Source organism: Pipra filicauda, unplaced genomic scaffold, assembly GCF_003945595.2.
Source record: "Pipra filicauda isolate LSUMZ 115617 unplaced genomic scaffold, ASM394559v2 scaffold232_size1229904_pilon, whole genome shotgun sequence".
NCBI lineage: Eukaryota > Metazoa > Chordata > Aves > Passeriformes > Pipridae > Pipra > Pipra filicauda.
In genome coordinates, this window is record NW_024104346.1 from 967,792 (window position 1) to 982,394 (window position 14,603).

At 63.2% G+C, this 14,603-nt stretch overlaps 2 protein-coding genes across 3 annotated transcripts; one reads left to right on the forward strand and one right to left on the reverse strand.

The window, feature by feature from the left end:
* Positions 1 to 764: 764 nt before the first annotated feature.
* TRAPPC3 (trafficking protein particle complex 3) lies at positions 765 to 5,959 on the reverse strand. 2 transcript variants are annotated; one of them, XM_027719330.2, is made up of 6 exons: positions 5,859 to 5,915; positions 4,354 to 4,401; positions 3,394 to 3,491; positions 3,071 to 3,170; positions 2,631 to 2,813; positions 765 to 2,335 (listed from the first exon to the last, which is right to left on the reverse strand). In XM_027719330.2, the coding sequence occupies exons 1-6, from the start codon at positions 5,898 to 5,900 to the stop codon at positions 2,216 to 2,218; spliced, it is 591 nt and encodes a 196-aa protein (XP_027575131.1). In that variant the 5' UTR covers positions 5,901 to 5,915; the 3' UTR covers positions 765 to 2,215. The 2 variants fall into 2 exon arrangements, with proteins under 2 accessions (XP_027575131.1, XP_027575132.1); XM_027719331.2 differs by lacking the exon at positions 4,354 to 4,401 and having other exon boundaries at positions 5,859 to 5,959.
* Positions 5,960 to 7,965: 2,006 nt separating this feature from the next.
* Positions 7,966 to 12,154, forward strand: LOC113987026 (probable beta-D-xylosidase 2). Its single transcript, XM_027719284.2, has 14 exons — positions 7,966 to 8,506; positions 8,575 to 8,735; positions 8,832 to 8,991; positions 9,109 to 9,279; positions 9,363 to 9,454; positions 9,546 to 9,703; positions 9,784 to 9,887; positions 9,978 to 10,202; positions 10,328 to 10,413; positions 10,582 to 10,718; positions 10,882 to 10,971; positions 11,099 to 11,307; positions 11,439 to 11,645; positions 11,762 to 12,154. Exons 1-14 carry the CDS (start codon positions 8,222 to 8,224, stop codon positions 12,047 to 12,049), a joined length of 2,373 nt encoding a protein of 790 aa, XP_027575085.2. The 5' UTR covers positions 7,966 to 8,221; the 3' UTR covers positions 12,050 to 12,154.
* The last annotated feature ends 2,449 nt before the right edge of the window (positions 12,155 to 14,603 follow it).

Below are 14,603 nucleotides of genomic sequence, written 5' to 3' on the forward strand. Positions count from 1 at the left end.
GGCTGTTTGGGGCCATCCTGGCTGGCCAGGCCTGGCTCCTGCTGCTGGCAGGGCTGGTGGCACGTGACAGTCACCAGCTCCAGCCAGAGGGATAAAGCCACTTCATTGCAAAAGCTGCCACCTCCCCATCCTCAGGGCTGGCAGATACGGGGCACAGCCCTGGGTGCTCAGTGCCCAGGGCCGAGAGAGGCTGCAGGGTGACCCTGGAGTGGGGGATGGCCACCAGCACAGGGCAGAGGTGCCCACTGGCACAGAGCAGGGCTCCTGGGGAGCACTTACAAGAGCAAGGGAGGCACAAACTCCCGCTCCTGGAGAGCAGCCGTCGCTGTCCCTTGTCTCCACGCTCCGGCAGCAGCAGCTCGTGGCCGATGCCAGCCACGGAGCAGCACTGAGCTGGCACTGGGGCTGGGGGGGGAGGGCAGAGGTGATTTTTGGCCACTGGGAATGCCCACAAACAGCTCTGCAGCGGCTGCCTCGGGCCACTGGGGACACAGGAGCATTCACAGGGCAGAGAAAGGCCAGTCCCCAAGCCGGCCACACCGAGCGTCTGCTGCCCCCAGTGCCACAGCCCTCCGTGTGCAGAATACTGGGCAGGTTCCTCCAGGCAGCAGCTCCCAGGAGCGCCGGCAGCCAGGAATTCTTGCTGTGGTGCTGCTGTTGCCCTGCCAGCCCTGGGCACCCCATCACCACTGTCACTTTGCCAGCCCTGGCTGCCACTCCACACCAGCACCCGCCACCAGAACAAAGGCAAGAGGAGACCAGAGTTGACACCGGGATTCTTTTAATGCAATTGCTTCTAAAATGCAGCTTTAAAGAGATGTGGAATGGTCAAAACAATGAGAAACAAGGGATGGTTTTGAGTTCTGCAACGTGACTGCAGCACCTCTGACCCCAACACCCACCAGCCACCGCCGCGCCTCACTGTTGTTCTCTGGCTGCTCTTACAGTGACTCACTGGCCCTTCACATCTCACAGGGCACCCAAAGGGACTCACTTGGGCCAAAGAGGGACAGGGTGACTCATTCAGCGCCAGATGACCCAACATTCATCCAGAGAACCCAAACAAGAGCAGCATGAGCAGCAGGTCACTCCCTCTCACCTCACACTCAGGCATCAACCCACACAGGTACTGGAGCTCCCCGTGACCTCTGTGGGGCTGTGCCTTCATGCTACGTAAAGTGATTTGGGAACCCAATGTCTGACTCTGTTTTCTGACTCTGGGTGGCAGAGGAAGCTGATTTTCCAGTCTCTTGCTTTTTGTTATCTAACACTACTTTGTGTATTTTACAGATCAGCAGGTGCCACAGGTCGTCAGTCACGGAACATGGGAAATTCTGCTGCAGCCTGAACATGTGTGAGAACAAACCCCAGCACCACCTCCACACCATGCAGTTTACACACCCCAACAGCAGAAGAGAGTCTGAAATGCCTTTAACATCTCCCAGGCCTGAGCCTGAGTTTGGTTCCCACTGTGGATCACCGATGCCATTTGAGCCACCCTTGCCTTTCTCCACGTAAAGTATTTCCTGCTGCTCCACTGCAGTTTAACATCTCCCTTCCCGAGAGGGGAGTGGTGAGGTTGCTGGGGAAGGGACACTGGAAAGGTCACAGGACTCCCAAATCTGCCATCCTGTGTGGTGCCACAGCCCCCCACCCAGTGCCAGCACTGCAGCAGCTCTCCCGAGCCAGCCCTTTGGATCAAGCTTGCATGTACCAGTCACCCCAGAATCAAGTGCAGGAAGCCAGTTTGGTCTACAGAAATACTACACACTTTTCTCCCAATGGATTTTAAACACCTCATTTAAGGAAGGACAGGGTTTAGCAGGGAATTTGTGGGCTCTCATTGCTTGGTCTCCAATTCTGGACATCCAGCACCGATCCAGACGTGAACAGACTGGAGCTCTCCTGGACTCTGAGCAGTTGTTCTCACACAGCCCAGGTCACAACTGGAAACTGAGGATAGGAAGCCTCTAGGGAGTAGGAAAAGCATATCAGCTGATGAAAAAGCTTTAGAATGAACCTGGGAAATAAACACCAACCAGAAAATCATCTTCTACAGAGGATGGAAGTGACAGTAGAAGAAGAAAATGACATCTGAAACAGTCTGTGAGTCAGTCTGAGTGTGCAGGGGCAGAAGATCCCTGCGGGCCTGTGAGGAAAGCTAATGGCCAAGCCCAGCTGGTCCCTGCAGCCCCCAGGGAGACGGGGCTGTGGTTCACTCTTCCCCAGCTGGAAGGTTGTCTTCAATCCTCCTGATGAACTTCATCCGTATTTCTGTGACACTGTCACCCTTCAGCGTGTCCTGCACAAACTTCACATCCACAGCCATCTGCACCTGAGGGAGGGGAGAGGAGAGGGGAGCTGGGATCTCCCTTTGCACAGCAGCCTCTCCAGGCACTGAATGATCCTGGAGCACCAGCTTAAGGACTCTGAGGGCACAGCATGACATGCAGGGCTCTACAGACTCTGAAATTTGAGACACAGCTGCTCTGTTGTCCCAGCGAGTTCCCTGGGAATGCACTTCAAGGCCAAAGCAAAACCAGAAGTCATGAACATGGGCTAGAATCAAAGTATCTGCTGACACCTGGCTATCCACACCCCCATCCCATGGGAAGAGAGACATGGCTCACCATTTCCAGGGCGCCCCGCAGCACTCCACAGAGCAGGTTGGAGTAGATGAGGGTTGAGTGGTTGTCAGGGAGCTCCACAAAGTCCACTAAGGGATTGTTTTCCAGGATCAGGGAGAACTCATCACCCCCAGGGCTCCAGTTGGTGATGCTGGGAGTGATGCCCAGGTACATCTTAAATGCAATCTGTTGTGTCCAACAGAGGAGGAACAAGAACGTGTGAGGAAACAGCACAGCCTTACCTTTGTAAAATTACTGAAGGGGTTTGCAAACACCTCTCCTTTCTCCCAGTTCCCACCAGCCAGCAGTAGTTGGGCTAAATCTCTCTTTTTCATCCCCAAAATCTCAGCCAGACTCTTAGAACAGTCCCATGGGCAGTAAATATTCCATCCTCACATGCAAAACCCCACCAAAACCTGAGAAGGCTGTGCTTGGACGTTCACCTTTGCAATAACATCGGCAGTCTCACGGAAATCGTGGCACCTCCCGACGTTGGAGCGGGCCAGGAAGTCCTCGATGAGCCGGACCCCGATGTTGTAACCCCTGGGAAGGGACCAGAGCAACAGCTTTAGGAAGGCAACAAATCTTTGTAAAAGAAGACAGCGGAGAAGAAAAGCTGAATCTGAGAAAGGTCAGTGCTAAAATAACTTCAGCCTGCCGGGACTTTGCTCCCGGAGCAGCACACAGGGATGTGATCCCTGCTGTGGTCCCGGCTCTGGCACAGCCCCCACACGGCAGATCCACCCCCAACCCTGGAGCCACTCACATCTTGTCCAGCTGCTTGTTGACGTCATCGTCGTTCTCGTAGTCCTTGCAGAGCTGGGTGACCAGGGCGCCGTAGGTCAGCGTGAACAGCTCCGAGTTCTGCAGGGGAAAAGGGACTCACCCACGGAACCTGCCCCGGCACAGAGAGGGGACAGACACCTGCTGCATTCCCAAAGGAATATGGTGCTTAATCAGGAGGGATCCCAGCTCCAGTTCGGGCAACAACTTCACTCTCCTCAGAACGGGGCTCTGAGCAACCTGGTCTAGTGGAAGATGTCCCTGCCTACGGACAAGCTTTACGGTCCCTTCCAACCCAAACCACTCTGGGATTCTGGGAAAGAGCCCAACAGCTCCTGGATGGCTCGAGGTGCCATGCCAGGGCCCTGAATTTACCTCAGCCACTGGCCTAGAGCTGAGATCTGGCTCAAGCCTGTGTTTCACCAACACGTTACAAACGGGCAGCGCTCAGCGGGCTCCAGCTCTGGTCCTTTCAACAGGCCAAAAATGCTCCTCCAGCCAGGGATTTATAACACTCTGTACCAAGAAACAAGACTCATCCGGTCCCTAGAAAGTTTTCTGGGCACAGAATTTGCTTCACAGATTAAAATCAGCTCCTCAGACCCAGCAGAGGCTCAGGGAGGATGATCCCAGGCCAGCTCAGCACTCGAGTGCTGTGCACATCCAGGAACAAAGTCACTCAGGTTTTCTTTGCACAGCTGTCAGATTTGCAGAAAATTTGCAGAAAGGGGGAAAAGTTCTCCTCTCCCAGCCACCACCTTCGATCCTCACCCTGAAATGATGTCAAAGAGCATTTTTTGGGAGCCATCAAGCCAGACCAGTGCTTAACAAACTCTGCAAAAGGAAGTGTTCTGGGGAACACACGAACCCCCAGCACTGGTTTCTGCTGTCAGTTTTGGCATGCAGGGGGATCAGAGGGGCTGATCTGGGATCTGTCACCTACCATGAGCTGCAGAGAGGCAGAAGGTGAAATGAATGGCAAATACCAATACTAGAGAATGAAAGCAGCAGCAGGCAGGGAGGGAAAAGAGACAAGATCAGAGTTAAGTGACAACACAGACCACGACGAGTTCACACAAAGCCACAACAAACACACGGAGGAATCACCCCCAAACAGAAACTGGGTTGGTAGAGGACACAGGGAATTCCACCTTGTCTTGTTCCTTGATTAGGAAGAAATTCCTCCCTGTGAGGGTGGGGAGGCCTTGGCACAGGTTGCCCAGAGAAGCTGTGGCTGCCCCTGGATCCCTGGAAGTGTCCAAGGCCAGGTTGGACGGGGCTTGGACAACCTGGGATAGTGGAAGGTGTCCCTGCCCATGGCAGGGGGTGGAAGTAAATGGCCTTTAAGGTCCCTTCCAACCCAAACCATTCCATGATTCTGGAATTGCCATTTCCAAGGAGCAACAACAACCAAAAGGCTTCAGGTAAGAAAAGAACCAGTCAGGCTCCTTGGAACTTTTGCCCCACTTTGGCTCTAAAGAACTGACACATTCTTTGGGGTTTTTTTGCTTGAAATTTTGCTTAAAATTTCCAAGCTTTTCTCTTGGAAAACTAAAGGTTGGGCAAGTTCACACCAGTGGAAGGACGAGGTGGAAGTTCCTTTGGCTCAGCTGGACTCAGACACTTGGCAGAGAATTTAACATTCATGCAGAACAGGTTGTGAGGGTGTCAGTGGTTTTAGTAAAGACAGAGGTGGAGGGGAGGGGGATGGAAGGGGGGAATCCAGCTGTCCCCAGCCCAGGGTCTGTCACTGAGTGAGGCCACCGAGGGGGTCACCTGCTGTTGGCAGCCCCAGCACACCCAAACCGGGCACAGTCGTTGCCTGAGACGCTGCTGTTCACGCAACTCCAAACGAGGCAAACCTCTAAATTTGTTTTTGTGCAGAAATTCTTCATTTTCAGCCCATCTGACGGAATTAAAGTGCCCAAAGCTTTTCCCACTGTTTATTTCCTACTGCAGACCAGTCCACAGTGTCCACACTGTGTAACTGTTCTGTGGCCACTAAAGTGTCAGAATTCCAATGAATTAACACCAATTCCATAAATAATCGTTGCGTTTAAGGAGCTGAATCCCTGGAAGAGGATTCCCCCACGGCACGGAGGGGCAGCTCAGCCTGACCCAGCCCCTCCACACGGCCAGAGAGGGAGAAAAAAATAACCCAGATTTTATTTTTTTATTACCGATTTTGCATTAAAAACTAATTAATTCGACCCCGAATTCGAGCCGAGCTCTGCAGCTTTGGGCTCCATCTCACAGTTCCTGGCTCAGCGGATAATGGGGTTGGAGAGGGGAAGCGTTTTGGGTGTGAAGGCCCCACGAACGGGCGCGCCTGGTGCCGGTGCCGGCTGATCGCTGATCGCTGCCGGGCCCTGCCGCCCTGGGCGCTCACCCCCGCCCCGGGCCGCGCCCCGCGCTCGCCGCCCCGGCCCCGCCGGGCCCCGCCGTTACCATTTTCTTGCTCTCGGTGCCGCGCCCGCCCTGTCGCGACATCGTGTCCGCCCGGCCCGGCCCGGCCCGGCCCCGCGGCTCCGCTCCGAGCGCGGGGCACCGCGGGCCGCGCGGGGCATGCCGGGACCCGCAGTCCGCGCCGCGCCGCCGTCCGCGCTCCGCCCGCAGTGCGGGACTACAACCCCCAGGGTGCACCGCGCGCCGGCCTCCCCCGCCGCGAGAGCCGGCCAATCGCGGCGAGCGGGAAGGGTCAGCTGACCGCGCTGCGCCCGCCGCAAGGGGGCGCCCCCGCCTCACCGAGGCCCCGCCGGGCCGGTCGGTTCCGCTCCCCCCCGGCCCCCGTACCCCCCGCACCGCTGACCTGCTCCCTCCTCCCGCTGCCCCCCGGCCCCGGTACCCCCCGCACCGCTGACCTGCTCCCTCCTCCCACTCCCCCCCGGCCCCGGTACCCCCGCACCGCTGACCTGCTCCCTCCTCCCGCTCCCCCCGGCCCCGTTACCCCCCGCACCGCTGACCTGCTCCCTCCTCCCTCTCTCCCCCGGCCCCGGTGAGGGCGGTGCCGGGTCGGTGGCTCCTCACGGAACGGGCCGTGGGAAGAGCGAGGCTCTGTCCGTGGGGAAAGGGCCCCTCCTGGGCTGCGGGCCCCGCTCCCAGCCCGGTCGCACACTGCCCCCTTGGAATGGGAATGGAGTCGTGGAACGGCCTGAGCTGGAGGGACCCACCAGGACCACCCAGTCCCGCTCCCGTCCCTGCACAGACACCCCAAAATCCCACCCTGTGCCTGGGAGCGTTGTCCAAACGCTCCCCGAGCTCTGGCAGGGTCGGGGCTGTGACCGCTGCCCTGGGCAGTTGTTCCAGCGCCTTCCCGGCTGGCTCGGGGCTCTGGCAGAGGCTGGACCCCGGGGAAAGGGCGGCGGGTGTCCCTGGGCTGCAGGAGCCCCGGGCTGCAGGAGCAGGAGCTGCTCGGGGCAGGTTTTCCTGCCCATGAGACACAAACGGCTCCACAGGAACGCGGCAGGGGACCAGCCTGGCCTGGGCTCCAGGGACTGCAGGGAATGCTTCCTGAAACAACCCAGCTCTCCCTGACCCTGCTCATCCAGCACAGTCCCCGGAACACGGAGCTCTGCTCCCAGACGGGGTTTGCATGGCGTTATTTATTTTTTTTCTTTCATTCATTCATTTAATCCGCCTGTTGTTTATTTATTCACTCTGTTATGTCTCTCCTCCAGACCTGTCCCTGAGCGAGTGGCTCGGCTGGGGCTGCGTGCCGGGGGCAGGACGTGCTGCGGGTGCAGAGGGACCCCCCCAGCGCCGCCGGCTGCTCAGGAATCCGGCAGCTGGGAGCGGGCTGGCTGTCCCCGCCGGGCCGGGAGCGCGGGGACCGGCCGGGCTGCGGGACCCGCGGGCATTGCCTTACATGGCCGCGTCCCCGGGACACCGCGGGCTGTGCCGGCAGTGAGGCACCGGGCCTGGCACCGGGGCACGGCGGGGTCAGTCCGGGCTGGGGGGCTGCCAGCGGCACCTCCTCCGTCGTGCCAGGGAGGTGATGGGATGTCTGTGCTCCCCGTCTCCACCCCTGCAGTGCCAGCTCCCCTCCTGCTCCCAGCCCCCAGTGCCACCTCGTGCTCTCTGCCACAGTGGCTCTGGTGCGCTGGTAGCCACTGGAGACTGTGGAATCATGGAATGTCCTGAGTGCGAAGGGACCCACAAGGACCATCCAATCCAACCTCTGGCCCTGCACAGACACCCCAACAATCTCACCCTGTCCATGAGAGCATTGTCCAAATGCTCCTTGAGCTCTGGCAGGGTTGGTGCTGTACCCACTACCTGGGGAGCCTGGTCAGTGCCCAACCACCCTCTGGGGGAAGAACCTTTCTCTGATACCCAGCCTAAGAAGACACCGTGTCCCTGGTCACCGCAGGAGTCCCTGGCAGTGCCCCGCCGAGCTGAGCTGGGCGGCACGTGGGGCACACAGGGCATCCCTGCTGGCACCTCGCTCCTTGGATCTCCTGGACGCCCGGTGGGGACCTTTCCCAGGTGGGGCAGCTCCCGCTGCAGCCGGGAGGCTCTGCCGGGTCCCGCTCGCAGACGGGAGATGCTCGGGGGGCGGGGGGGAGGGTGGAACTGGAACCCCGCGACCTGTCCCCGGGACGGGGCCCGGCTGCGCGGGGCTCGGGGGTCGCCGCCCCCAAACACAGACCCTGACGCATCCAGCTGATCGGTCCGGAGGGCGCCCGGGACCCGACAGAGCCCCAGGACCCCCGTCCCGTCCCGCCCCGCCGCGCTCCGCCCCGTCCGGGGGCGCAGGACCGGCTCCGCCACACTCTGCCCCGCCTCGCTCATCACCGGGGCCGAGCCAGGCCATGCCGTGCGGGTCTCGGGGGCCGAGCCAGGCCAAGCCGTGCGGGTCCTGGGGGCCGAGCCGGGCCATGCCGTGCGGGTCCCGGGGGCCGAGCCAGGCCATGCCGTGCGGGACCAGCCCGGGAGCGGCGCTGGCGCTGCGGGTCCTGGTGCTGTGCGCGGTGCTGTGCGCGGGCCCGGTGCGGGCGCGGCCGCCTCCCTTCCCCTTCTGGGACCCCGCGCTGCCCTGGCACCGCCGCCTCGACGACCTGCTGGGCCGGCTGAGCCCCGCCGAGCTGGTGCTGCAGGTGAGGGGGCGGCGGGACCCCCCCGGGGACCCCCGCGGGACCCCCCGCTCAGCGCCGCTGCCCCGCAGGTGGCGAGGGGGGGAGCGATGCGCAACGGCCCCGCGCCCCCCATCCCGCGGTTGGGCATCGCGCCCTACAACTGGAACACGGAGTGTCTGCGGGGCGATGCCGAGGCGCCCGGGTGGGCCACGGCCTTCCCACAGGCGCTGGGGCTCGCTGCCACCTTCAGGTACGGGCACCGGGGCACCCGGGGGTGTGGGACGTGACCTTGTGAGACAGGACCCCCTCGTCCGCTCCCCCTGACACCCCCCTGCCGTCCCCACAGCCCCGAGCTCATCTACCGGGTGGCCAACGCCACGGCCACCGAGGTGAGAGCCAAGCACAACGACTTCGCCGCCACCGGCCGCTACGGGGACCACACCGGGCTCAGCTGCTTCAGCCCCGTCCTGAACATCATGAGACACCCGCTGTGGGGCAGGAACCAGGTGCCAGCGTGGGGGGGTGGCCCCTGGCCGGGATCAGGCCATGGCCAACCAGCTGGACATGGCAGTGGGGACACGGGGCTGGGGGTCTCGGTGATGACCCGCCTGCACCTCGGCCAGGAGACCTACGGGGAGGACCCGTTCCTGAGTGGGGAGCTGGGCCGCAGCTTCGTGCAGGGGCTGCAGGGCCAGCACCCCCGCTACATCAAGGCCAGCGCCGGCTGCAAACACTTCAGCGTGCACGGGGGCCCTGAGAACATCCCCGAATCCAGGCTCAGCTTCGACGCCAAGGCGAGTGCGGCGGGTCCAGGGGTGGCAGGAGGGCGGGTGACACTCCGGGCACTCCTGACCCTGCTCTGCTGCGGCGCTTGCAGGTGCTGGAGCGGGACTGGCGCATGACCTTCCTGCCCCAGTTCCAAGCGTGTGTCCGTGCTGGTTCCTTCAGCTTCATGTGCAGCTACAACAGGTTGGGAGCACGGTGGGGGCCACATGGGCTGGGCTGCCCATGGCGTGGCCGGTGCCTGGCTCTCCAGGCTGCCCCATTCCCTTTCCGACAGGATCAACGGTGTTCCCGCCTGTGCCAACAAGAAGCTGCTGACGGACATCCTGCGTGGCGAGTGGGGCTTCGAGGGGTACGTGGTGAGCGACGAGGGGGCCCTGGAGCTCATCATACTGGGACACCACTACACACACACCTTCCTGGAGACAGCAGTCGGTGAGCTCACGGGCTGGGTGTGGGGTCCCCAGGCATCCCACGGCTGTGACGGGTGTTCTCCCTTCTCTCTGGCATGGCAGCCTCAGTCAATGCTGGCTGCAACCTGGAGCTCTCCTATGGCATGAGGAACAACATCTTCATGCACATCCCTCAGGCTCTGGCCATGGGCAACATCACGCTGCAGGTGAGCCAAGGGGAGCAGGGCAAGGGGGGCAGGGAGCCCGGGCTGTCCCTGCCAAGCACAACCGAGGTTTTGGGGTTGGGGTCTCCACAGATGCTGCGTGACCGAGTCCGGCCCCTCTTCTACACGCGGATGCGGCTGGGGGAGTTCGACCCCCCAGAGATGAACCCCTACAGTGCCCTGGACCTGAGCGTGGTGCAGAGCCCTGAGCACCGCAACCTCTCGCTGGAAGCTGCTGTCAAGAGCTTTGTGCTGCTGAAGAACATTCGGGGGACTCTGCCCCTGCGGGCCCAGGACCTGCCTGGCCAGCGCCTCGCGGTGAGCCCCTGCATGGGGCAGGCAGGGGGACACGGTGACCCAGGGGCTGCTGCTGGCTCTGTACCCCGCTCACACAGGTGGCACAGGGCTGCCAGTGCCCACCATCACCCCTCTGCCCTCCGCAGGTGGTGGGTCCCTTCGCTGACAACCCCAGGGTGCTGTTCGGGGACTACGCGCCGGTGCCAGAGCCTCAGTACATCCACACTCCCCGGTGAGACAGCGCGGTGCCACCTCGTGTTCCCCTGTCCTGGGCACTGCCTGGGGCTGCTGCTGGAGCTGCTCGTCCCTTCGCTGAGGGTCAGGGCAAGGGGGGCATCCCCAGTATGTCCTGAACCTGGGGTAGAGCAGCCCCTGTGCCCTCTGCTCTTCCCTGGCACAGGAGGGGGCTGGAGACGCTGGGGGCCAACGTCAGCTTCGCGGCGGGCTGTGGCGAGCCCCGGTGCCGGCGGTACTCCCGGGCACAGGTGGTGGGGGCGGTGGAGGCGGCCGACGTGGTGGTGGTCTGCCTGGGCACAGGTAGGTGGGAGCACCCAGTGGGCACTGCCAGGGGAAGGGGAGCGCTCTGGGAGAGAAGGGGTGCCCGTGAGCTCCCTCTGAGGTGGGCAGTGTCCTTCTGCCCTGCCTGCCTGCAGTGCCCCGGGTGGGTGTAAGGGGCTGTCCCCACGCTGTCCCCACGCAGGGGTGGATGTGGAGACAGAGGCGAAGGACCGGAGTGACCTGTCCCTGCCAGGGCACCAGCTGGAGCTGCTGCAGGACGCCGTGCAGGCAGGTGGGGGCTCTGTGGGGCCCAGCGAGTGGGGCCGCAGCCCTCCCAGGTGTTGCCCATCCACGGGACACCCTGGAGCCATCCCAGCAGTGCCACTGCAGGGCTCTCAGTGACAGCCACCTCCCCGCAGCCGCCGGGCGCCCCGTCATCCTGCTGCTGTTCAACGCGGGGCCCCTGGACGTGGGCTGGGCACAGGCACACGATGGTGTGGGGGCCATCCTGGCCTGCTTCTTCCCTGCCCAGGCCACCGGCTTGGCCATCGCCAGGGTCCTGCTGGGCGAGGCGGGGGCCAGCCCGGCCGGGCGGCTGCCGGCCACGTGGCCTGCGGGCATGCACCAGGTAAGGTGGGGGTGCTGGTGGCACCTGTAGCCCTTTCCTGCCTCGGTGGCCAGAGCAGTGGTGGGATGCAGGGCTGGTGCTCGTCCATGGCCACCCAGCCCTGCCCTGCTCCACTGCCCTGTGTCCTTCAGGTGCCGCCGATGGAGAACTACACCATGGAGGGACGGACGTACCGGTACTACGGGCAGGAGGCCCCGCTCTACCCCTTCGGGTACGGGCTCTCCTACACCACCTTCCACTATCGGGACCTGGTGCTGAGCCCCCTGGTGCTGCCTGTCTGTGCCAACCTCACCGTGTCTGTGGTGCTGGAGAACACGGGGCCGCGCGACGGCGAGGAGGTGGGCACGGCTGCTCTGCACTGAGCTGGCTGTACGGGCACGGATGTGCCCTGGCTCTCCCCTGCCAGGGGGCTGCCGGGGGGTCCCGTGGCACTGACTCCTGTCCCTCCGGGCAGGTGGTGCAGCTGTACCTGCGCTGGGAGCAGTCGTCCGTGCCGGTGCCACGCTGGCAGCTGGTGGCTTTCCGGCGCGTGGCTGTGCCGGCCGGCCGGGAGACCAAACTGTCCTTCCAAGTGCTGGCCGAGCAGCGCGCGGTGTGGGCGCGGGACTGGCTCCTGGAGCCTGGCACCTTCACCCTCTTTGCCGGGGGGCAGCAGCCGGGCCAGCAGACGCGGGCGCCCTCGGAGGTGCTGAGCGCGCGGTTCGGCGTCACCGGCGCGGCCCGGCCCCTGCGCGGGTGCTGACGGTGCAGTGGCAGCGGGGCGCTGGCCGAGGGAAGGGGTGCGAGGTGTGCCACGGGGAGCTCGGGGGTCGTCTGCCCTGCAATAAAGTGCTGGTGCTTCGTGGTGGCTTCGTGGGGCCTCCTCCTCTCTGTCCCCCTGGCGCAGTGCTGAGATCCTCCTGCAGCAGGACCACAGTGCCCTTTCTCTGCCTGGTGCTTTCTCCCTCCTCCCATCCCTGTCCCACCCCCTGCACCCCACCCCCTGCACCCCACCCCCTGCCCATGCCCCACATAGGCCACCAGGCAGTGGCCGGGCAGCGTGTGCCGTGGCCGCACATGCCTGTGCCTCCCGCTCTATTTATAGCTGCTGGGCTGCTCCAGCGCATTCCCTGTGCAGAGGGAGTGGGTCACTGGCAGCCCTGGGAGGCTCGGGAGGGCAGGGACTGGCCTCTCTCTTGCGCGGGCAGGATCTGTCCCTGGCAGGGTACAGCCAGGGCAGAGGTGCAGCGGTGGGAGCGACCGAGCCCTGTGCTGGTCAGAGGGCCAGATCCAACCCTACAGCAGCTCAGGGGCTGTGGGACAGGGCTGGGATAGGATTCCTGAGGCAGTGCTGGCAGGGAGCCGGAGCCAGGCAGGAACTCCTCCGGATGGTGTTGGAGGACTCTGATCTCCTTCAGCCCTGGAGCCAGAGGCCAAGGTGGGGGTGGCGGGGAGCGCGTGGGGCTGCCCAGGCCTGACCCCATGACATCAGGACACTAATTACAGATGCGGCTTGGGATAATTAGAGAGCGGGCGCGGGCTGCGGCAGGGCAGGGCAGGGCTCAGCCCATCGCTGGCCCATTTGTCACCGGCACCCACGGGGGACTGTCCTGCAGCAGCCGGGATTTGCCACCAGGCACAGTGTGGCCCCACGGCAAGATGCCGGTGGGCTGGCGGCTGCCCTGGCACGCTGCTGGCGACGGGCTCCTGCTGCACCCTGGGACAGGACACAGGGACAGACACTCGCCCCTGGGGTCCTGCTGGGTCACTGCCCCAGGGCTGGTGGGGGTCAGCTGGAGTGTTTTGGGGACAGGGGTTCAGATCAGCCCTCGTGGCCACAGTGCCACAGAGCAGCAGGGTGGGAGCAGCCTGTGGCCAGGGCAAAGTCCTGGCGCTGAGGAGAGAGGTGGGGGCAGAGGGGTGGGGAGCGGGTGGGATGGGGTGTCCCACGCGGTTCTTTGCCCGGAGGTGCTGGGGGGTTTGTTTGCCATCCTCGTCCCTGTTTGCTCCCAGCTTCCCAGCTCACACCGGCGGGGCTGGGCTGTGTCTGCAGTTGTCCTTTGACTTTGGGGTGCTCAGCCCGTTGGGTCCCCACAAGCAGCGTCAGGGCCGGGTGCTGGGCACGCTGAGGAGGCCAGAACCACGGCTGGAGCCCAGCCCGCGGGGTGCAGCCCCCTCCCCACGCTGGCCCGAGGGAGCCATGGCAGTGCTGCCCCCCAGGCCACGGGGTGAGGAGCACGGGGAGTGCCGGGACGTGCAGCTGCTGGGGCTGGGCACAGTGCTCATCATGAGCTCATTGGATTTTCCATCAGTGCAGGGAGGGCGGCTGTTCCCAGTGCCAGAGGACTGGGGGGGCTGGACCCAGGAACCCCGACCCAGCAGGGCTCTGCCTCCAGGGAGCGATTGGTCGATGCCCTGCTTGTATAAGCCCATTGACTTGGGCTGGTGTGGCAGCCACGAGTCCTCTGTGCTTCTGCCCACACTGGGAACACTGTCAGAGCATGGCCACGCTCATGGCTGCCCCTTCCCCACTGTGCCCCCTGCTCCAGGCTGGCCCTGCTGTGGGGATAAGGACCACAGGCTTGGCTGGACCCAGTGCCAGGCTGTCCTGGAGTCTCAGGATGTTTGTCCACTCTGGGCAATGCTGTGGGACCCACAGGGACATGGCCCTGCCAGGGAATGGGGCTTTGGAAGCCACCTAAGGACACCTTTGGAGCAGGTCATGGGGTGGCCCCAGCCCTGCTCTGCCAGGTCCTTTGTGTGCCATGGAAATAAGGGACCGTGGGGCTCCTGCAGCCCCTTGGAGGCTCAGCCACAGAGCTATGAGAGTGGGGCTGTTCCCCTTCCCCATCCTGGGGTGTCCCCTGGGTTTGTGGGTTCACTGGGACACTGCACCCCTGTTCCCTGCCATCTCCCTGGGGTGCCCAGCTCCCAGAGCCAGGGCTTGGCCAGCAGCATTCCCCGGCAGGGAGTCAGCCAGCGGGTGAGGCTCCGGCAGTTTCAGGAAGCCTCTGCTCTGGCTGAGCTGGGTGAGAGGGCACAGGACTGGGGGCTGTGGGAAGGTGAGAAGACTTTGGAGTGCTTTGGGGTGTAGAGTCACCCCTGCAGCATCACAGAGTGGGGCTACCCTGTCTGCTGAGGAGCTCCCTGTTTCTGAGTCAGGGGAATACTCTTCCAGAGGAAAGGGCTGGGATTTGCCTGGTAGGTGAGGGAGGATGAGTGTCGGGGGATCTCCTGGCCTATGGTGATATCATCCCCAAAACAGGCATCTCTGATGGGTGCTGCCTGCAGGAAACTGGCTCTGTTGATCCACACAT